Raw genomic sequence first — 23,433 nt, 5'->3', positions numbered from 1 at the left:
CTTTATAAATGAGCTTACCCATCATAAATGGGGAGCCAGCTCACACTGAAGGGAAGCATTTAACAGTGTAGAGCAGCCCTGCTAAGCAACTCAGAGAAGAGGAAAATAAGTAGAACTGCAAGAGAAACCAGCAGAAAGATGTACAGGTTTTCTTAACGGTATCTGACCCTTTTTTTTTTCAGCAAGAGTGGCAGAACCAAATACGTGTAGGTTTTCAGGGACTGCACCTGCATAAAAGCTTGTACTGCCAGGGGACTATGAACCATAATAGCTGAGCAAGCAGCACCCAGACGGGATTAACAGCACACTAATTGTGTTGCATTTTCAGCAGAGCATTAAGTGCATCTTTAAATTTGTTTCCAGACTTATAGTTACATGAAAGTCCTTGACTGTCTCATACCTGAGTAGAACTGAAGACATCTCCTAAAGACTTCTGTTCCTCCTCCTTGCCCATTCCCATGTCCAAACCTCCCACATTTGCATCCCTGGTTGCCTGCTGCCAGCACAGAATAAAATTGATGTAGTCAGAAACTCTGAAGAACTGCCACAACCAACCGAATACTTGTCCATTAAATGTTGCCTTTATGATTCGCCTGTGTAGGTCTGAACTTTCTGCCTGATCAGGGGTTTGGCTTTGCTGCCAAACCTATAACAGTAACCACAGACCAAGCCACAAGACCAAATTCACTATTTATTAGTAACAGTGAATCCAGCTCCTCCAAAACCAACAGACTTTTATCCTTTCCTCCCTGCACAGCACCACAAGTCTGTACAACAGCAAAGCAAACAACAGCAGAAATTCAAAGGGAAAAATAACAGCGACAAACGTATAAAAAGGGCGTCAAATTTTTGAACTCCAGAGAGTTCAAAATGGAAGGGAAATAGATTATATGGTTTATTTCATAGTAGAAGCATTGTATCACCTTGTTTGTTCATGAAGCTCATGTTATTTCATAACTTTTAATACAGAGAAATGTCAAAAGGGGCTTTGTTCGCTGACCAAGAGCTACCGACCCGTCACATAATGGCTTCTGCTGACGAGTAGCCTCCTGCCCCAAAAATGCCCTGTGAACAGTATCAGCATGCAAAACGTCCTGTTCCTGCCTTACACAATACATATGAACCCTGATAAATAACTGGCCATCTGCCGGCTCAAAAACAAAAAGCAGAATCTATAAACACAGTTCAAAACCCACAGAGAAGAAAGGCTGGCAAACCCTTACACACAAGGTTCATAAAAGAAAGATTGACAAATGATTTACTATTGGAGGCTGTGCTCCAACTACAGCTAGAGAATTTGCATAGAACAGTTCATGGCCATACTGAATTTAAATAATTATTTTCTATCATCTAGAACCTTTTGAAAAGAAGTATGACCAGAGAGGCCACATGAAATTTCATTATCATGCAGAAAGCAAATTTCAAATGAAAAGCAATATGTAGAAGTACTCCTCCTTACATCATGTCTGTCGCACTTACAGAGGAAGATTTTTTAAAACTTATATGCTGCTCAAAGAAAAACAACAAATTTTTCACAAAAGCTAGGTGTTTTTAGAATCTCAACTCCTTGCAACAAAACCACTGGGAATAATTTATATTAAGTTGATTTGGAAAGGTTTCTGTAGTTTCAACCCAGGCAGAGAAGCCTCAAACAAGTTCTGCAGGAAACCAGATTTAAATAAGAACAGGCTTTTTATCTTTCTGCTCCAGGAAAGGATTCTTTTTGTGGTCATGTAAATGCCTTTTTTTTTTAAAAAAAAAAAAAAAAGCCTCCTTGTGTACACAGCTATAGTATCTCAGGAGCACAAGTGATCAGGTAGCACTCTAAATCTGCAGCTGTAATTTAGAATAGATGCACCTTGATTAGCTTGAAACCCAGCTTAATTTAAAACTATGTGATCTTTGCATGTCTCATAGATTTACAGAAAACCGTGAAGAGCCCATAAAGTGTTATCATTAGCAACTGCTGAATAAGAAGAAATTGAACAATTTACCAAATTAAATGAAAGCATTTACAGGCACACAGAATGCACGACTTACAGAACATAGCTTGTTGAATTCCACTTTATAGATTGTTTGCTCCCATAAAGTACATACTGTAGCAGATTAGGTTCTAAGGCATAAATCAGTATCATATTGTATTTCTCATTTTTCTCCACCGCTATCACAGCCCTGAATGCAACAGAAATATTTCAGACACCACCGCAACTGCAGGCTCGGGGAATGCAGTTTTGCTTCATTTGCAACTACAGCGCTGCCAGGAATTTTCACATATTTGTTGGAGGATTTTGCTTACTCCCTTACCCTTAATTAAACCACGTTAACCAATCAAGAGAAGATGGAATTAAAAAAAAAAAAAAAGAGAAAAAGAAAAGAAAAGGAAACCCCTTGGAAGTCATTTGTATCCACATCCCTGTGGCTCACACACAGCCCTTTTAACCCCTCCCCAGAAACACGGAGGAATTTTAATAGAAGGAGCACGAGACCGTCGCAGCACTCGGCGTTTTCATTGCCACCAAAGTCGTCCCCTTTAGGGGTGCTGACAATTTCTTCCGAAGCTTGAAAAGGCTTTGGGCTGCGAGAGAGGAGGTAGAAGCAGAGCAGGGGCTGTTTTGAAATCCTTGCTGGAGAATTAGAAAAAAAATAAATAAACCAACCCCAAACCACGAGCTCGATCTCCTCCAATGAAAGAGGTACCACAGGGTGTAGGCAGGTTGCCAGGCGAGCTCGGCAGCGTGACCGCACTGCATTGAGTTTCTTTAATGAAAGCCAGGAAAGAACACATTACACAGTGTTTCTTCTGAGAGCCAGCTAGCCTCCAGTGATTGAAATCAATAAAAACAGTCGGCAAGGGGCCCAGTGGGGGAAGAGAGAAATCTCCACTACAGCATTCAGTTTACTTTCCACTTTCTCCCTCCCCCTCTAAAGTTAAACTCTGAAGATCACCATGACAAGCTACTTTGCTTCCAGCGCTGGGAAGACGCTGGTGGGGATTTAAAGGAAGCGAGCACTTTCCTTCGCCTCCCTGCCTTCGCTCTCCCCCCAGCGCGAAGGAAATGAAAGGCTTGTTTGGAATTTGAATCTCGCCTAGAAAAACTTCATTGGACAAGTGCATCGTCCTGCATTTCAGGAAAGGGATGGATTTTACGGTCGGAGAATGCTAAAAGGTGAGAGGGGGAGGAAAAGCAGGAATCTGATCCAGCCAGAGCCCAGGAACAGGCTAGGATGTCCAGCCCGGCGCAGGGGACCTCTGGAGCTGCGGGGAGGAATGCGAGCAAGCGCCTGAGATCATCCACATCCTAAGGCAGCTGGAACATTGGGAACACGTGACCGACACACCGACCCAGGTAAGCAGAACCCGCTTTCATCAAAAACTCTCTGTACCGCGCCCGAAACCGGAGCGAGACCTCCCTGCCCCAGCCTCCCCTGCCTGCCCCGCGCCCGCCCTCGTTAACCTCGGCAGAATTAACGCTAAGCTTGTCCCGTCTGAAAACCGTGTCAGGCCACTAATCCTCGCTGAACTATAAACCGTGCACAAAAGCCCTTTGTTTACCGGTTTTGTGCTGAATTCGCGAGCTGACAAGGTAGGACAGGGCCATTGCAGGGGTGCAGCCCCCCCAGGAGCTCCCGCTCCACGAGGAAACACGGCTGACACCGCACGCTGGAGCGGGCTGTGATCTGAGACAGCGCCAGTAATGGATTTCTAATATGGTCCATATTTATCTATTTTATTTATGTATTTTAATCACCATAGCAGCTACATACAGAACATACTTGCACCGAGTTCCATGTGCTGCTCTGTACCACGAATTACAGCAGCGTGCATGCACGGGGGCAAGGCTGATTGCTTTGTCAAAAAGAACTTTGCAATTGGTTGTTCCTACAGCCAAGGGGGATTTCTGGCACCTTGTTTAGGAACGACTGACACAGGTTTATGCAGCACATGTATATTCTGCCATTACCCTAATGCATGCAGGTTTTATCCCTAACAAAAATGGGAAAGGCACAGATAACAGCTGTAGATCATGACATTCTTCCAAAGTTTTTGGCCAGCTTCAGATGATTTATGTAGACTTCAGTGAGGCACAGAGGATGAAATCAAAGCCTGCCTTCTGCAAAGCAAGCAAAAATGATGATATCTACATCTCTTTTCCAGCAGCGGCAGGAATTCACTGGAACAGATAATAAATAGATGCCTGTGGAGCAAGAGCAACAGTGTTTGTCCCCTCCATGCTGGTCATCATTAGATGTTGACAGCAACACACAAGCTCAGTCCCAGAGAGGGACTGGATGCCTCCACTTCCACTTATTTGGTACCTCATGATCCCCAACCTGTAGGGTACAAAAGCCTGGTTGACTATGAAGGTAGAAATATGAGACTTCCAAGCATCTCCTCCCTTTCAGTACCAGCAGACAGAATGCACTAATTCAGAACAGCAAGTGCAGATGTATTTCTGCAGGTGCAATGTTGCTCTTTCCTTGGAAAATGCACGCCTTTTAAGGGTCATTTTATAATGTTCACAACACATGGAAGTGGATGACTCACACACTTACAGAATGACCTGGAGAACACTTCCATGACCAAAAGTAAAGGATGTAAGTTTAACCATGAACTGTTCTAATAAATCTACGAAAATAGCTGAGGCAGTATTTAAATAGTAATAAGTTGTTACATGGATTTATTAATCCAGTTTTGAACTTTTCACACAAAACAGTCACAAAATTATAGCCAAAATGTAATTAAAGAACAACGATTTACAACAAAAAAGCAAAGTTGTGATTCATAACAGAATAGGACCCTATATGAGGTTTTGGTCATATCCACAGACCCATTATTCATTTTTCAAAACGAGTTCTGTATTTTCCTCCCCTGCACAGATCCTTTGCAGAAATGATAGCACCTTCATAGCTCGGGAATCACAGCAGTCACTCCCACACCAATCAACAAGTCTGTTTTGCATGGCTCTTGGAGCTAAATTTATCCTCATGCAGAAGAACTCATTGAAGTCTTTTTTTAACATTTCAAACAAGGAAAGCTTAGGTGGGTCTTACACAACACATATCACTTGTACTGACATTCTCAAGCTCAAGTGATATTCCTCCCCATTACTCCCTCAGCAGAAATATAAATATTATCTTTAAAGCAGAGTGTGGGATATTTTTGTTCAAAGGGATGTGTTTTTCAGAAGCCAAGTGGTGTGAGTTTCCACAGCACTTACTGTTAATGGAATATATTCTTTTCAACCACACAATATAGAAAAAAAAGGTATTTTCTCAATCAGAAGTTTTGATCAAATACAGATATTCTAGCAGTCATACCACAAGGCAGGATTTATCACTCTTCCTCAGTCATGTCAATGTTATTAAAGCAGATTCCCTGCACAGTGACAGAGTCCTTCCAACTCTCCCTTTAGAGTATGGAGATCTGGAAGGATCTCATGTTGCTTTGCTGAGTTGGATACAACAGAATAGAACTAATGGGAACCAATTTCTCCCATTTCTACTAGTCTTGATAGTCCCATGTCTTTGGGAGTACTTTGTCCTCAACAATGAATCACATCTTCACCACAGGCACGAGTTCTTAATAGTTCATGCCAATTGTCCTTACAGAAACAAATGCTGGTAAAAGAGCTGTTTGAAAACAGTCCACAAGGTTTTGAAACAGTCAGCAAAGCAGATGAAATTATTATAAAAGTGTAAGGACAAACATTTTGGTTTAATCTCACCTATTTAAGATTTTTTGAAGGGAAATATCTGGGATTATACAAAAAAAGTTGAATGCTATTCAAAAAATGTGGAAATTCAACAATAAAGGTGCAAACATCAGGGTCTGCTGAATGCCTGGATAGCCTGTCTTGGGTGAAACATAATACTCATGCCTACACTGGTGGAGAAAGAGCATTGCCATCCCTTTCAAATGAACATGATCTGACACTTCTTGAATATGGTAAAGCTTCAAGGTGTCTCCTTTCTCATTTACACCAGTGGTTCATGTTCACAGTACTGGATTCACTCAGCTGAGCATATTTAGTTTGCTCATTCTCAAGTTGACAGCTCCTCTGCAATGTACCCATTCTGCCTCAAAAGTGGAACGTAATTAACATACAGCTGGGGAAGGTACAGTTTTCCCATCTATTGGAAAGACTAGTGAAGCAGAAGACAAAATAGTAAATGAAAAATAAATGGTTATCAATACCTAAGAAAGGTGGTTTTCCTTACAATTCAAACGGGAATCCTTGCATTTGACTTAGGAAGACATTTTTGTTAGAAACAACAAAGTCATCAAAACCTGTAAAGAACTTGATACCTCTTTACCAACAAGTTGCCACTATCTTCAGCTCCACAGTTCAACAGGATGCGTGGCTAGAGGGAATGAATGTCCTGGGGTAGATACACTCTACTCTCAAACCCTCTGTATATTCTCCCACATATACCTCAACAAAACTTTTATTCAATTTCTCATTAGATCAAACTATCATCACTGCTAGTTTGCTGTACTAAGATCTTTTTTAAAACCTAGCAGAATGCATTTCATACATGCCTACATTCACATACACTCAACTGCACACACACGTGTGTGCAGGAACATGCAATTTTCACTTTGTGGTGAACAACACTCAAGGAAAGAGAGTGGGCAGGATTCATTTCATTGGCAGAATGTGATCACTTAATGATTCAACAACCCTAAAACAGAAACCCACAGTAACACCCAGAACACAAACAGCCCCTCAGCTGTCCTGCAGTTTCATACCATGGCAACCAAGCAAGGGTATCAACAACCTCAGCTCATGTCTTGCCACTTGCTTTGCTTTACAATGGGATAAAGGATTTGGGAGACAGAGAATTGGACCCTCACTTTGGTTGTGAAAAGAGAGACATCTTAACACAAAATAAGGAATGAATGTGATGGATGTTACTGATTTTTGCATTTGACTTTATGTCTAGTGATAATCAGAGATGGGTGACCTAGGCCTTGACAATTAATTTCTGTGAAATTATTCTTCTTCTAAATATTTATAATTTCCATTAATAGACCACTGAACACTGGTATGCAGAATTTGAACCTGTTTAAAGAAACAAGTACTACAAAGCTGTACTGTAAAACTGTACCTCAGGTACAGTTTAGTTCCCACTGAACATCCTATTTAAGTTTTGTCTCAAGGAGAATGGTAAAGGAGGAAAGTTTCTAAGAGCTGGCATGAATTACACAGTCTAATTTTCCTCCAGGTCTGCTTGCTGCTCTTCAAATCACCATGATCAAGTGCAAGTGGCACTGCACAGGCTCATTTAACATGACTGGTAGGGAGAAAGAATTTGCATATATTGTTTGGGAGTTTGAAATGGTCTCCTGTTGAAAGTTCCTTATGGAAATTCCATCTATAATTTCAGCATTTTGAAAGTCTCTGAAAATAAAGTGCAATCCATACCCAGATCCTGTTTATTTAGCAACGCTCTACATGCTTTCTGCTCTTGTGAGCTCCCCGATAACTATAAATCTATGATACCAACTTTTAAGCTCTCCAAGTTTATCACACAGCCCTGGAATACTGAAATGACATCTGGTTTTTATAGCATCAGGTGTGCCCTCATTATGCGTTTGTGAGGCAGAGCAGAAAATTGAAAAACAATTATGATTTAAGAACCTAAATTAAAACCTGTTGACTGTTTAGAAAAAATGTTCTATAAAACCTGTTTGTATTCCAACAGACCACACTGAAAGATATCATTGTAAAAGCAGCACAACACAAGGTGTTGGTGATGTTTGCTTATTTTGGAATTAGGGCATCTAGCAAGTTATCCTAAAATAAAGTTGTATTAATCTACATTTCAATAATAAGTAGGTTACACATATTTACAAAATAAATACCAGAATTTACAAAGATTGAATTTACAACTCATGATAGTTTCAAAGCCAAGCTTTACCTTCCAAAGTTACATTTTACATCTTTGATAAACCAAGTACAAACACCACAGAAAACAGCAGTTACCTACATAATTTTCAGGTTAAGTACAAAATAGAGTGGATAATTACAGATGGAATACCATGTGAAATACAAGAATGCATGGACCCACCCACTAACAGGAGGATTAAGTTTATCACATATCTGTTCTGTTATCATGTAATTTTTCAGGGATCAAAAGAAAGTTTTAAGATAGGAACAACAAGGAACTTCTTCATTGCACACAGGGGCAGAACAGCAAAAGGCACTGGAGATGGTCATTAGAAAATGCAGATGGTCAAAGGTAAATGTTTGAGTTGTTAGAGAACCAAGAATCACAGGGATAATGGCTACAGTGGGATTAGACTGCAAAGCTCTGAAAGTGAAGTAGTTCGTGCTTGGCAGAAGAAAAGGAGAGCAAAGGAAGAGGGAGATTAACAGCAAAGGGAAGGTCCATCTCAAGGGAAATCCTGATCTTCAAAACAAAATTAAAAAAAATTTAACTAGTCTGGATAAAAGCCAAGATGTCAGAATTCTTTCTTGAATGGCAACAGAAAATCTTCATATTTCTGTTTACCTGGGAGCAATACAACATACTTTGAAATGGAAAAATTAAACTAAAATCAAAGTGAAAATAAGGATTCTACCTTAACCAGAGACAATCCATTATTATGAATGTGAAATGAGCAAGCAGATATGTTACTTCTCTGCTAAAGGTTAAATTAAAAGTCAGTATGTTTCCTAAAACATATTGAATAAAACTGCAATCTGCAAAGCGGAAAAAAATCAAGTTTGACGAAGAAATTTTCTCATTAATTCTTTTCTTTTCTTAAAAAATTAATACTTTCTCTTGGAATACTGGGAGCTAAAATTGTCCTGGAAGGTCATAAGATAGAAATGGAGATATGATCTCCTGCCAGTGATGCAGGCAGCATGGTTACTGGAGTGTGAAGTCAAGGAGAACAGGGAACACTGGAAAAGTTAGGGAAGCCAGGAAAACCAAAACCTTTCAAGATAGCAAAGACAAAACACTGTACTTCCTGCACAGATCCTTCCAGATTCGCTGAGTGAACTCTTCAGCTATTTAATGCTTTCATAAAATCTGTCATTGCCCCTTAAAAACTTTTGACTCCAAAAATTCCAGAGTGGTTTTCCAGCACTGACTTATCTCCCACTGTTCATAATCAAACAGGCACCCAGGAACAAACGCAGAGGTGTAAATTCGTGACAGATTCCAACTCTCAAGATACAAACAGGAGCATGGTCCATCCTTTTCCTTGCTTTGAAAATGTTTGCAATATTTTTTTAATTTTTTTTTTTTTACTTCTACACTCAGATCTTGCTATGACTAAACCAGGGATACAACTGGAAATGAAAGATAATAACCTGATTCATCAAACACTCTCTTGACAACTGTCATGACAGGATGTGTGGTTCATGTTGGCAGTTCAAGTCAAACTTTGCAACTTGCCCAAAGTAACATAAATTTAAACCCACTGTGGAACTTTGCTTAGAAATTTCTAACCTTCAGGCACGTGTTCAGCACAACAATATGTCACAGACTTGTCACATCTGCATTTATATAATTTAAGTACCTGATATCTTAAGTCTGCCATACCCTATGAAAAATAGGAGTAGAAAATCTGAAATAAATACATGAAATACATGAAACAGGGCCAGCAGCAAGGCCATGAGAGATTACAGTTGTGCAGAATGATGATGGACCTGGGCCCTACAGCTTCCATGCAATGTAAAGCTGAGCTGAGCCACCAAAGGAATTCTGCAGGAGAGAAACAGTGAGCAAAACTCTACAGAGTTTGAATAACATTTTTCAACTCCCAGCTGGTAGTTATTATAGGACATCTGAGAGTTCAGAAAGGTACCCTACTGTGGCTTAACAACTGTAATTAACATAACTAACAGTTCTGGTCTATGCTTTCTAATGTTTAGGTGCAGGATTCAATTCCAGTTGCAGTTCAGGGTTTCTAAATTTTGTGTGTTTTTAAGCATCAGCAGAGCCTTCTATTACTACACTGCTGGGTTAGGCTTGGCCAAGGGCAAGATGTTGTGGTTAGCAAATCTTACACACTCGTTTATCTAATGACTAATCTGAGATGCAATTTCATAATTACTTTGAAGATTTCTGCTGCTCTAAAGAAGGCCATGGGACTTACAACCAGCCCAAAGAACAACAGTGATATACACTGAGATTCAAACAGCACACAAAATGGAGAGAAATGCATAAACTCTGCATACACAAGGCCCTCACTGGCAAAATATATAGAATGTTCTTAAGTTGACAGTTTTATAACTCTAAATGGTTTCGCAAATGAAATCCAAACAAAAGAGCAGAGATGTACTCTAAATCACTCAGCAATTGCTGCTTAGAAAAACCAGCAACCACTAACTCCAGCAAACAAAAAGAGTTGCTTTAGGAAAGCTTAATGAATGGAAAAAATGTCAACAGTTTTTGTTGTTGTCCTTTCAGCTTTATTTTTCTATACTCCTGAATCTATACACATAATGATTCAGTTCCCCCTGACAAATATTGTATGACCGACTATCAATCACATCAACTTTTTATATGTTGAGAGAAGTCAGATACCAAGTGATAAAGCGAGTTCAGGCAGAGGGCATATGTTAAGCAGCTGTGAGTCCATTTAAGCTGTCTATAGCCTAAAAGCTTAATGTCATTACACAGAGCTCTGATTTCTTCCTTTCCCGCCTTACACTGGAATACCCACGTTATATAGAATAGAAATTGTTAACTTACTGGCAGAAATATAGTCACATACTGGCTGCAGCAGAACAAATGCTCATAAATTAGATGCAGTATATTTTGCTTACAGCGAAGGATTACACAACCAAGTACTTCTGTTTAGGCTCTAAAGAACTCTCTGCACTTATGAATAAATATCTCAGGTAATAGTTTCAGCAACAACTTGAAGCTGTATAAGTTAGTACTGCTGCCAAAAGACACGCTCTCCATTTTCTCCTGCCTCTTCCTCGGGTTGGCACAAGTGTTTGTACGGTCTTGAAAACCCATTTGGGTTAAAATTACCTCTTTGTTGCTTAAAAAAGGTCACTTTAAAACCAAATCAGTTTCTTAATTTGATGTACTGTGAACATTTCTGCCAGCAAAAAGAGGAAGCAATAGAAAGGTGGAAGCAAGTGGATGTGCAGCTTGTGGGATCCCATTTTTTCCAGCCTCTGGCTGAAGACACCATTGCTTAAAATAAATATAAGTGTAAAAATATGTAAAGTAATAAATATAAGTGTAAAATACACAATGTTGCTACGGGTACCCGACCTTTTACATACAGGGATGATGAACTTCAGCTTTCCAACTCTTAAATTATCACAGAACATTGTTGATGCATGGTAGCACCATGCATTGCACAGTTATGGGCTTTCAATTATTTCCCTCTAATTTCAAAATGAAGTAGGGGTCTAGTAAAGGCAGAAAAAATAATTTTTGTTTCCAAAGGCCTGAACTCAGGTGTTTGATATTATAAAAAAAAGAATTTATAATTTTGACAAATATCTTTTTCTTGCAGATAAGCAAGTATATTTAAAAAATGGCAATAGATAACCAGTATAGGAATTTATAAATCTCTTACAGTGTACAGGACTCATTTTCACCATACTGAGGGGATTTGTGCAAAAGTGAAATTCCCCTCTGTTCTTCATCCTCTTAGTTGAGCTGCTGGTTCAGTTGGTTTCTCCCTTCAGCTGATGTTCTCTGGCTGCTGGAGCTGTGGCTCCTTGAATCACAGGGTTTGACTGTTCAGCACAGACACCAACTTCCTGCCCATCAAAAACCCTGAGGCACAGCCAGGACACAAACAGCCTGGGATACAGCCAGGTTCCAATGGAGCTGTCAGATTTTACAGCCATTTCAAGGTACAACTGCAATGAGAAGATGCTGGTTCACTTCCTGCAGTTTCGAATGAGCAAGAAAATCCCCTTTATTCAGTATCTATTGATCAGTGGTCAACAAACACATCAGAAGCAAGGATTTGTGGCAGAAATAAATAGGTTTGCTTGCTCATTCTGAGGTGGGTAGTGGTAGCAGCCAATTATTGAATTGCTCCAGTAATTTAACAGATGATGACTGAGTTAAAAATGAAATTAAACAAACAAATGCTGCCATCTATATAATAAACCATACCCATAACTTTATCAAGATACTTAATGTAATGAAGAAAACAGGTTATCTTCATATACTATACAAATACAAATACATTGCAAGATGTGGTCAAGGTGGTTAAAGGAGAACTATAAGTGTTGCCACCCTCTGTCCCTCCCTTTGCATTTCCTCTTGGAGTTGCATCACCCAAAGACATCATTCAGTTCAGCAACAACTCAAAGCAAGCAGAGTGCCCTGTCAGGAGTTAAACTCTAGCAACCTTTGGAAAGGTTCACAATTTTGTAGACAGAACATCCAATAATCACCAAAGTCTGTAACCCCACACCAGCTGCACACTGTGATACAAGGTACTACCAGCAGAACAGAGCAGAGCCATTGTAGGAATCAACTGAGAGCTTGAAATCTTACTGCCAAAACTTTAGTTTGGTCTACTTAAAACTCTTAGGCATAGGCAGCATGCAAAAGTGCATTAGATATGCCTATATGTCTCTGAGTCCACTCATGTTATTGGCTAATTCATAGAAAACCTTACACTTAACAGTGTGAAAAAGGAGTTCACAGCTTCTAATTCCAGAACAGGAAGAGGGATGGTATCTAATACCAATGATCCAAACACTACCAGGATCTCGAGGCACAGCCACTGAGATAGAAGGTTATCAGACATCTAAATTGAGAATTTCCACCTGGGAACTGCTTTTATTTAGTGTCCGGATGGACTGTTCTGCTTTTTGAACCCACCCACATAGAAATGTGTTTATCTCAAATTCAAACTAATGTTCAACTATCAAGTTATCCTTTTGCCAAAAATATATAGCTAATCTAGAAGTACTTCAGCCAATCAGTGTATCTACAGCAGGAGTAAGAACTTAAATTTGACACACTGGTGTGCCTTTCTCATAAGCAAGAGAGTAAAAAAAAAAAAAAAAGAAGAAAAAAAGATTGTGAACTTCCACAGTTTAGTTGTTTTATGAAGAAATAAAAAAAACAAAACAAAACAAAACAACCCAGTAAGCAAGCCAGCTTAGTAATTCTACTTAACTTTGGTGGAAAATTGCTTCAACTTACAACTTTGTTTTCTCATTCAGATGTTCCATATAGGCATATAAAACTGATTTCCAAATACTTATAGACTAACGAAACACTGCAATTTTAACTACTGTTTATATTTTCAGTTCCTTCAGAAAAAAATTCCTTATTACCAGCACTGGACAGCACTGCAATTTGACTGGTCTTTCCCTAATGAAAATACTGGAATTTAAACATACAAGTGTGATATTTTAACATGAATGCCCACAACAGTAGGAACTATCCAAGTTGCAAACACATTCGTCTGACTTATTTTTATCAAAAGGGCCTTTTACTTTGACCAAAGTATTTGGGGTCATCGGTACAGAAGTAATGACACAGAGAAGTGTTCAGGTACAAAATGTCTAATTCTTCAAACATTTGGTTAATTTGTTTTCTAAACCTAAAGCAATATTTGATCAGTTGAACAAATATTTGAAATGCATTTGGCTAGTTATCTATTTAGTAAAAGAACAAATTTATTTAAAAGGAATTTTTTCCCTCTTTGGTCACCACAGAACAAAAGTTAGATTGAGCTCACAAGATTTTAAGGTGTTTCTTTTTTTTACCTGGTCTCATATTAGACACTTCCTAACAGATTATTCCTGTCAGGACACCAGTGGTAATGGGAAATCCTTTAGGAATAGGAGTGATTTAATACCTAGATTTATTATTTACTAGAAATAAAAGCAGAAAAATAACTAATACAGCTCCTCTTACAAGCAACTGTCAAGTTTTTTGAGGCATTTTAATCTGTTCAAAGAGTAGATCTACTGCCAAACTGCTTGTATATCTTTCCTTTTAAATAAAAAGCTGCTTTAAATCCACATTGAGAGGTGCCAGAAACAAACCCATATAAAAGAGCACGCAGACCTCTAAAGGCTTCTAAAATCCTTCACCTCTAATAAAAGCATTTCTTTACTCTCTTTTTAGCTTCTTAGATTAAGGTTTGCATTGAGATTTCAATCAAATTAGGTGTAATGTTTCTAATATTTATAATTTTCCTACTTCTGTCCAAAAACTTTTAAATCATCTGTCTTCCTTGCAAATTTACGTGGTTGCAGTAGGACACCAACTGCAGGTTCTCTGAAATACTTCTGAAGTTACACTGAGGGAGATGCCATTTGTGAATTCTGCTTTAGCATATGTTTGGTATGTAAAGTTATTTAAGTGCTGAACAATAAATAACACACCAACGTAAGCTTTCAACACATTTGGAAGTAAAGTCATAAAAACAGTCTTGTTTTGGCCAAAGTGCAAAAATTTACACGCAACAAATGTTACAAATAGGAAGCCGCAAAATCCACTACAAAGACAGGCAATTTTGTAGCATTTTTGTGGCTCTTCCTCCAGAGTGATAATCAGAATTAAAAAACCTAGACCACATAATACCTAACTTGCTGGGTTAGCAGGGCCTTTTGTAGCCATGTCTCCATCTCACACGCTCGTCTGTAGAGAGATGACAGGCAGCAGTGCGAGGAATAAGCCACAGCAGCACTTCTGTACCTTCATTAACACAGAATCCAGAGTACAAAGGGCTCCATAACAAGTGGAGAGGAAAATGGATTTATGGTATGGGTACAGGCAATACAATTTAAAGAGCTGTAGTGGCTCCATGGTAATTAACAACTCCTTGGGATAATTGTTCCCAGAGTATCTGGCTCGTGGTGACTTTCTGGCAGCGATCTTGCAGAAATGAGTAATTAAAAACTATTACAATAAGATTAAGATGTCTTTGCCAAAACAAGCATTGGATATAGAATAATTCTTGAGGAAGACTATGGGTGAAGGTGTTAGCTGCACTCCCACCAGTTCTTTTGGAAGCTCTGAGGTGCAAATATACATTCAGTGCTCATGGGGACACACCAAGCTACACACACACACACACACACACACACACACACACACACACGTGTCCAGTCAGTTCTGCACTTCTTTGGTTATTTCCTGTCCATGTTGAGCAAGGCAGGTACCACTGAGGGTGGGAAGATCTCCAGGATTAGTGTAGGAACACTGCTCCTGGCACATGATGCAGCACAGGGCTCCTCAGTGTCCTTCACTGTGTGTGGTATTGATAAGCTTTGGTAGCTCTGTGTTATCACCAACGGGCTGCTTTGATGCCAGAATTTTGTATGATGCCTGGATCATTTGAGAAGTTTCTGGTATGTCAGCTGGATCACTGGCTTAGGCTTTCCATTACTGCCTGCTGAAGGAAGAGATCTCTCTCCAGTCACAATTCCTTCTCAGCTTTTGAGTGAAGTGAATTGAGGAGGGGGAAGAAGTAAAAATACAGGGAAAACTTGTGATGATAATTCAGTTTTGAATGCTCATAGAGCTCACATGGCTGACATAAAAATCCCCCACAGTTGTGAGTAATTAAAAACTGTAACTCAACAGATAAAAAATGTTTGTAGGCAAAACCACAACTGGATCCTCCCTTGCAGTAAAACTGTCTAGTAAGGTCTGGACTTCTATATTTGCTCATATTATATCTGAAGGCATCTCAGTTCAAATGGTTTCCTGATCAAAGATAACACATGGCACCAGAAAGAAAGGAGTCTTTCCAGAGCTGCAGACTCACTGCACCTTCAGCACTGAATCACTACAGAACTTTTAAAATGGAATGTCACTGAAATGCCAAGCCTAGTGTAGATATTGACACTAAACTTGCTGTGTTGTGCCCAAAAACTACAACAATCAAACAAAAGAATTCATATGCTCTACAAAGAGGATCTGTGAAGGGCACTTCTACCCTGGGAACAGTATTATCCAATACTGTTCCAGTCTGGAAGTTCAGAAAGGAAAGGAAACATTAGCATTTTTCTACTTTAAGAAAGAAGGGGAAAACAAAAATCTTTGAATACAACTCTCTTTCTCAGCATCGAATTCATTATAGTAAGTAATTAAAAACCTGTATATTTCTGGTTACTGAAACACTCGTGGGCTAATATAGGGGGAAAAAAGCACTAAGGAAGTCAGAGTTCATCCCTGCTGTTCTTACAATGTGCATGACATAATTTAATAATTTGATTTTTTTTAATTTGCAATAGCATCTCTCATCCAGTTTGTTCCTTCTGTTCTGATTTACAGTATAAAATCCCGAAAATTATAAAAACACATTTCTGTGTTGGTTTTTTGGGGTTTGCTATTTTTTTTAAATTACTTTATTGGGCCTTAAATCCTAGGAGTGCCCTTTCTCTGTCTGAAAGAAGGAAGCACCCTCTTATGTACACATGCAAAAAGAACACTTAGTATTCAATCCTTTTAGCTGCAAAATCAAATGCCCCCCAATGGAACACAGAATCAACACCAGACATACATTTCAAAGACATTACACAAGTGATCAAAGAAAAAAGGGAAGAAATCTAAAGTAAAGCTTCTTGCATAACAGCCTGAGCTCAACCCCTTGAGTCTTTTGAGTGGGATAAATATGTTTCAGACTGTGCCACTAATGTGGCGTTTTAATGGTGTGAGAACTATAAATAAAACTTCTTAGAGATAGATAACAAACTATGAAGTCTGCTACACCATTTAAAGGCCCAAATAAACAAATACACATTGTTCTTTTCCTGCCAAGAGTGGACATCACACCAATCCTGGTGAGGGATGCAACAGAGTTAAGAATGTTGTTGCTTCTTCTGGACAATGAAGTGAAACCACAGAAACCAGCAGGAAAAGCAGCCAAGTTTAGTCACCACATTGGGCTATATATATTTATACCCTATAAATACACAATCAGCATCTAAACAAGGATACAGTTGTCATTCCCTTTGTAAGAAAATGATTAGTTGTACTGTGCTAATAACACACTCTGAAATACCGAGGAATCAGAATCAATTTTCACGTAACAAATACCAGAACACGACTCCACACTTCAGTAATAACATTTTCTGCTGTGAATGTGCACCAAAGATGTGTCAGTAAATACAGATCCAGAGAATTATGCAGCATCTAGTTCAATCCAGTTATCAGTGAGGGCACGGGAGGAGGACACGGGAGGACACGTTCTGAGCTACGATGGCTTATGCTGATAAAGGAGCTGGCTGGGACTACTCCTGGTATGAGCTCATTACATGCTGTGAGCATGATGCTATCACAGAGGTGCTGAAAACAAAAGCTGGCACGTAGATTCCCGTTATTTTGCTTGACTTGAAAAAAAAAAAATCATTTACACTGAAAGCTTTGTCTTCATTCTTATCACGGAGAGTGAGTTATACAATATTCCATAACCAGAAATGCATGTCACAAGAAAAAATTCTTGCTTTCATTTAATTTAAAAAGAGACAGAACTGGGTCAAGTTGATATACCATCATGACTCTGCTTTGTTTATCAACAAAGACCATGTACTACTGCCTATAATTCAATTTTAGGGCTATATTATCTAGCAGTTTTATAACTACGATAGTTTTTACTACTGGAAATGATATAAGCTTGGACAAGGATAACATTCAACATTATCAAATGGGAGGCACCAGAGTTATGATTTCTAGGCACAAGTTGTAATTGGATTGGAAGGCAAAGTTCAAGAAAACAGTAATACTCTTGTGTATTAACAGAAGGCCTGTTCTGCTCTGTAGTGCACTACCCAAGGCCATTTCCTTCCTTAATATTAAAATTCTAATCAGCCCTCATTTCATCTGCATAAATTTATGGCCAAGTTCTGTGTATAGCTTTAGAAACAGAGCTGGAATATGAGACCCAGCATGTTATAAATTCTCAATTCAACTATAAAAATCTGTACATGCACAAGTGGAGAATGTTTAAAACACAGAGAGTTCCCTGCTGTGCCACACAGTGAATTATTACTACAAACCCTGCAAATGTCTTAGTCTCTAAATGCAGCTGTATTAATTACAGATTTGCTATTAAGACCCTAGATATCAAACTCTGAGGAGACTGGGCCCACTGTACATGACATGAAAATGAAGAACTATAACCACAAGAAGAAATTCTGTACAAATTTGTCTTCATCAGTGCTTTTCAAGCTCTGGGGCACTCGCTAAAAGCAATGTGCCTATTTATTCTAAGTGGCTTGTAAGAGCTGCCAGAAAACCTGAGCGTGTTCTCCTAAGCCCTGTTGTTGTTAAAGTCAGTGCCTTTGGCAGGATCCGTGTTTGAGGACTTCCAGAATACTGGAAAATAAGCTGCTGCTTCTAAACAGAGAAAATAGTTAGCTCACTCAAACCCTTAGCTGTTTTTTTTGTTTCACTCCCAAGGAGATACTTACCTCTGACTCGAGTATCATATCTCAAAATTAAGCCAACAGCAAAGAAAAGGAAAAGGAAGTCTGGGAAATGGAACGAAAGAATGTTTACTCTGCAAGGTAAATCAGGGAAATGAGTAGAAGGGCAGAATTACAAATCTAAATGCTTAAGTCTCCAAACAAAACATTAAAACATCAAGCTCAAGCTTCAAAGAGCAGTAACAAGCCCTGAAGACCACAAGTCTGAAGGTACATGTCTAGTCTTCGTGCCTAGACATAGCTCGAGAGTAGGTATTTATGTCAAAACAAATGGGTGGGCCACTGAGAACTGTGATGTGGCAAATCAACCACACCACTTCCTCCTTGTTGCAAAATCCCATTCTTCCTTTCTGCCTCAACAACACACTCAACCCACCTCCAGCTTCTCCATGCAGGAGCACTGCAGCGCTCCCGTCCTTCCCTCTGCCTCCCTTCTGCAATCCCTCCCTCTGGCAACGCCGATTACTGACAACAGACCCAGAGACAGCTCTATCTGTCCCAGCAGCAGGTTAGCTGAGAAATAATCACATGCAGTCAGGCACGTACCAGAAGGGGAGGCAGTGGAGGTGGCCATGATCAGATGGACCAGTTGCTTGGCAAGAAAGTGCCCGTGTTCAGCTCAGTGACCGAGCCAGGAGGCAAACACGTCCCCTCCTGGGGAGCTGCCTGGCCAGCAACGGAGCCATGGAGCTCCTCTCAGCTACAAGCAGGGTAGAGAAAGAGCTCTTCCAGCTGTCAGCTCTGCAGGTCTGACTGTGAAATGTCAGCTTTATGTGTCTGCGTGCATGTACGTGAATATAAATAAAGTCAGGTCAGTCTAAAAGGTTGAGACACTGCACAAAGGGCAATATGGGATGGGTTAAATCTTGGAGGGCATAAATAAATTTCAGCAACCATTGCCAATGGATGGTGAAGTGCAAGAAACTGCTCTGGCTGGTCATGCAACCACTGCTAAGGAATTCAGCTAAGTCCCCAGGCCATAGCACTGCCTTGAGACACCAACATCAGCTCTTAAGTCCAGAATAGCTCCAGTGCCTTACACCAAACTCTGAACCAGTTCATGTCAATACCCTGGGAGGGAGGGGAAATGGAAGGCAGAAGAAAAACCTCACTCAGCCCGTGCAGTTTGGAAGGAAGCAGAATTGCCAAAAATCCATAAAGTAAAATTCCTTGTTTATTTTAAGTTTATTTTCAGTATTTCAGTACGATTTCCTCAACACTTTTCCACTCCACAATACGCCTGACAATTAGAAGCAACTCTGTGGGTGCCCTAAGACTGATCCTCCAGCACGTTATCAACTCACAAATATTGATTTGCCAAACTCAGCATCCTGCACACACTGTCCCAGCAGGTGCTGCTGGGGCTACTTCTATTTCACACTGAAGAAGCAGTTCACTGACTCTAAACTATATTTGGGAAAGCATCCCAGCTCTTAAACTTTTTGTTTAGTCTCTCTGAGTGTTTATGAATAAATAATCTGCCACTTCAAAACCAGCTGAGTGAATTCAAACCTGGCACTTGTGCAAATTTGTGTGTACTATAATCTGGCATAAAAATATTAATTGAGAAGCATATCAAGTTAGGCTTGTCAGCCTTAATATTTTCTGGTGATTTGAATGGGGCCAGAGAATAAGATAAATATCTTTACAAATCCAGTTGGCTTTACTTCAAATGCAAAAGCTTGTTTCTAAGCTGCGTAAGAACAGGAGCCCGTGTAAAATCAAATTTTGAATGCAAAGCCAACCCAGTTCTGCTCATCATTCTCTATTCTGAATCCTGTCTGCAGCAACAGTTTTTGGGGAGCTCACTGTCCTTCCCTGAAACACTGTACAACATACAGTTATCTTTCTAAGAATTTGTTTTTATGCATCAGAGCCACACGTATCTCAGGGACAATCTCTAATTTTTGTATTCAAAACTAGTTTTGCATTTTTTATATTTACCCTAATGAAATGTTTTCATTGGCACTGATGAGCTAAAAATTACTTGAGCTTTCTTTCCAGGTTTTATGTAGTTTTTTAATGAAGCTGGTAAGTATTCCCCATTTACCAATGCAGATCAGCCTTGTTTGCTCAGCAGCTAAAACTTGGAGTCAACAACAGCATTTTCAAAACAAATACACTGAGTTAAAGCAAGGGCAGTTGTGGTTCATCTGAATGATACGGCTCCAGATTTCAAATCTAAGCTAAGGAAATAGAGGTTGTGACATCCTGCAGCTGGGACAAGTCGTGTTCAAAAGGCAATGCTAAATCAAGACTGCTTGGCCAGTTCGGGCAGTTGCTTGTGTGGAAGTGAAAGATCCCATGAGACCATTAAAAAAAAAGAAAGGTTTTGGTGTCCAAGCCAAACCCCCCTTCCTTCACTTCATGCTACCAGGGACTGTTTCTTCAGAGAAAATGACTGTGGAAGGTTCCTGCCAAGTAATTGCTACTGATTTATGCAAATCCAATCACAGGGAACAGGAATTAAACACTTTGCAAAATACACAGGCCAGTAAATTACCAAAGGTCCTCCTATGCTACGCAAATGCCAAGTGCCTGAGGTTGGTTTTGAGAAAGATCATTTTGGTGACTTGATTCACCATAAGGCCACACAAAGGCTCAGATCAGCAGAAGGGGAGATCAGTGTTGGGGGGAAGCAGCTGGAGCTTCACCAAGGCAGTGGTACCTGTGCTGCTAGGAGGGGCACACAGACATAAAAGTTTTCATCCAGCTGGGAATCTCAGGAAAGAAAAAAAGGATTGGGTCTGGAAATGTTATTTTCCAGGCTCCCATTTAGCAGTATTCAGCCCTGGAAGTAAGGCCAGGTTGGATGGAGCTCTGAGCAACACTGGTCTAGTGTGTCCATGGCAGGGGGATTGGAACCAGATGATCTTTAAGGTCCCTTTGAACCCAGGCCATTCTGTGTGATTTTAAGATCTATTTATTGATACAATAAGTACTGATAAAATACCTGAGAGCTGGCATTTTCAGTTACAGGAGATGGAAAAAGTCTTTTTCCAAACTTCTGTGAGATAGCACTGGTGGCTGAAATAGCAGGACCATTCACTGCTGCCCTGAATACCAGAAAAAAAAGGTGCTTGTAGCTTTTCCTTTCTTTTTTTTTTTTTTTTAAAGTAGGGAGGAAGCATGAAACGGTAGTACTGGTCTGAGACTTTCACCACACTATCTGGACACCAGTGTCATGCTGTGTAAACATGTGGATCCATTAGACAATTGTTGGAAGCAGTGAATTCTAAATTTGATCTAGTGATAGGACTCATGCTGTTTGGCCAAAAAAAAAAAAAATACAGGGTTGCGAAACCGCACAAGGAAAACGTTTCAGACTTGTGAAAAAAAAATATGAGAGAGAAAAGCACAGAGTGAACAATGATGTATTGGAGGCCTGCAGATCCCAGCCTCTGGAGAGTCCTGACAGAAAAAAAGGCCTGGGCTCTTGGCTCCCGAACTGTTAAGTAACTTTATAAAAGTACTCCAACCTGAAAGGATAAAAACATTTTCATAGAGAAAAATTCATACTCACGTGAAGAATATGAAAGATTTTCCATGCTAAATGACAACCTGCACTAATGATTTATATCTTCCACATTTCTTGTGCACGCTCCTGCCCGAACTAAAGCCGGAGCTCCACGTTATTCCCAGCGATGCTGGCTGGGGAAGGGAGTGGTGGTTAACTGCCTTCCTTTGCTTTGTGCTGGCAAAGCAACCCTTTTGCTTTGTAGTACTTAATGGTCTAAAACACACGTTGAAATTAACTCCTTCATTAGCTACACAGCTGCTACTCCTTATCGCTTTCATTTTTCTTAATTATAGCACTGCAACATTTTATGTGATTCAGAATTCTATGTGATTAATACAATAGATGAATTACATTTGTTAGAATATAAAACACAGCCCTCATGAATAAAATTATAATTACATATGACCTTTGAAATCATACCTCATTCTTTCAGCTATCTAGAAATACTATGCTCATTCTGTCCATGCCACAACTTCATTTCAAACTGATTAACCAGTATTTTATTCCACTCAAGTTGCCTACATTAAAACAAAAACCAGTGAGTTCAGCTCCCAGCAAAACTGCAAACCCACTTTAAGGCTGTCACTAAAGAACTTGTTATTCACCTCCACAGTCTTATAGATGTGTATAGCTCAGCATTTCCATTATGATTCATGTTGTGATTTAATCAATCCTGAAACACTGTTTACTACATAAAAGAAATTGTACTTCAACAACAAGGATCAGAAAGCAAGAAAATCAATCCAGAAGGGCTACTGAGTCACTGAGGAGGAAGGCAACAAGACACATGTTATCCTTGGGAAGCTGGAGTAGGTCAGCAGTAGCAAAGCTTCTCTTTGGTGCCTGCTGGGTGACCACTGGGGTGACCACAGAACATTTCCCCTGCCCAGCCCTAAGAGCTCCATGAGCACACAACAGTGGCCCTTGGAATGCAGATCTCAGCAATGCACCTTGCCAGGCAGGCATATAAATAAACTTGTGCAACTCTGCCAGCAGAATTCAACAATTCACATGTCTAATTCTAATCATATCCATACACACGTGGAGATGAGTCCACAGGACACAACTAAAGCACTGAAGGGCTGCATTACTCAGGGGAAGTCACCTCCTACAGCCTGTCCTTCCATGGCTGGAGCTCCCAGAGCTCCAGATGTATTACAGCTGTTCCACAGGTGGCACTTCAGCAGTGAGAGGTACCAGCCAGGAAAAGCTCTCCCCAGCCATTTTATGCTCTGAAGCACAGACCAGCTGTCTCACTACGTCCCTGAACAGGACTTAAATTTGTATGAAAGTATAAACAGAAGAGCTGCTCTTTTCTCTCTCTGCATGGATTTCTGGCACATTTATTTTTGTTCCTGAGAAGAGAGGCCAGCCAGAGACTGTCACCAAACAGCCACTACCACTTTTAAGACCCCTGGAGTTGGTGTTTGGCGATTTCCACCTGTGTGACACACCACAAATACACATTAGCCATGGAAATCCCTTTCTCTTAAGATCAAGACCACATAATAATAG

At 39.9% G+C, this 23,433-nt stretch overlaps 2 protein-coding genes across 10 annotated transcripts in view; one reads left to right on the top strand and one right to left on the bottom strand.

Annotated features, from left to right (window-relative positions):
* The window catches only part of CUNH7orf50 (chromosome unknown C7orf50 homolog), a 116,058-nt gene that overhangs the window by 25,484 nt on the left and 67,141 nt on the right, over positions 1 to 23,433 (bottom strand). Inside the window, exons 1-2 of one of the 8 annotated variants that reach the window (XM_051782904.1) lie at positions 18,775 to 18,804; positions 401 to 496 (exon numbers count right to left, since the gene is read on the bottom strand). The exons of 1 other annotated variant lie outside the window; for it this stretch is intronic. In XM_051782904.1, coding sequence (XP_051638864.1) covers positions 401 to 496; positions 18,775 to 18,789 — 111 coding nt within the window. In that variant the 5' untranslated portion in view covers positions 18,790 to 18,804. Of the gene's footprint in view, positions 1 to 400; positions 497 to 2,486; positions 2,609 to 2,657; positions 2,770 to 3,553; positions 4,299 to 18,774; positions 18,805 to 23,433 lie in introns of those variants that run through there. 6 more of the 8 variants (XM_051783070.1, XM_051782670.1, XM_051782731.1 and 3 more) reach the window with 6 other exon arrangements.
* The window catches only part of GPR146 (G protein-coupled receptor 146), a 49,580-nt gene continuing 29,031 nt past the window's right edge, over positions 2,885 to 23,433 (top strand). Inside the window, exon 1 of one of the 2 annotated variants that reach the window (XM_051781460.1) lies at positions 2,885 to 3,347. The gene's annotated coding sequence lies outside the window, so the exon portion shown is untranslated. The remainder of the gene's footprint in view (positions 3,348 to 23,433) is intronic. The other variant, XR_007903583.1, reaches the window with a different exon arrangement.

Source organism: Manacus candei, unplaced genomic scaffold (genome assembly GCF_025592945.1).
Source record: "Manacus candei isolate 608988 ecotype Guabito, Panama unplaced genomic scaffold, ASM2559294v1 h1tg000002l, whole genome shotgun sequence".
Taxonomy (NCBI): Eukaryota; Metazoa; Chordata; class Aves; order Passeriformes; family Pipridae; genus Manacus; species Manacus candei.
This window is presented reverse-complemented; position numbering and strand designations above follow the sequence as displayed.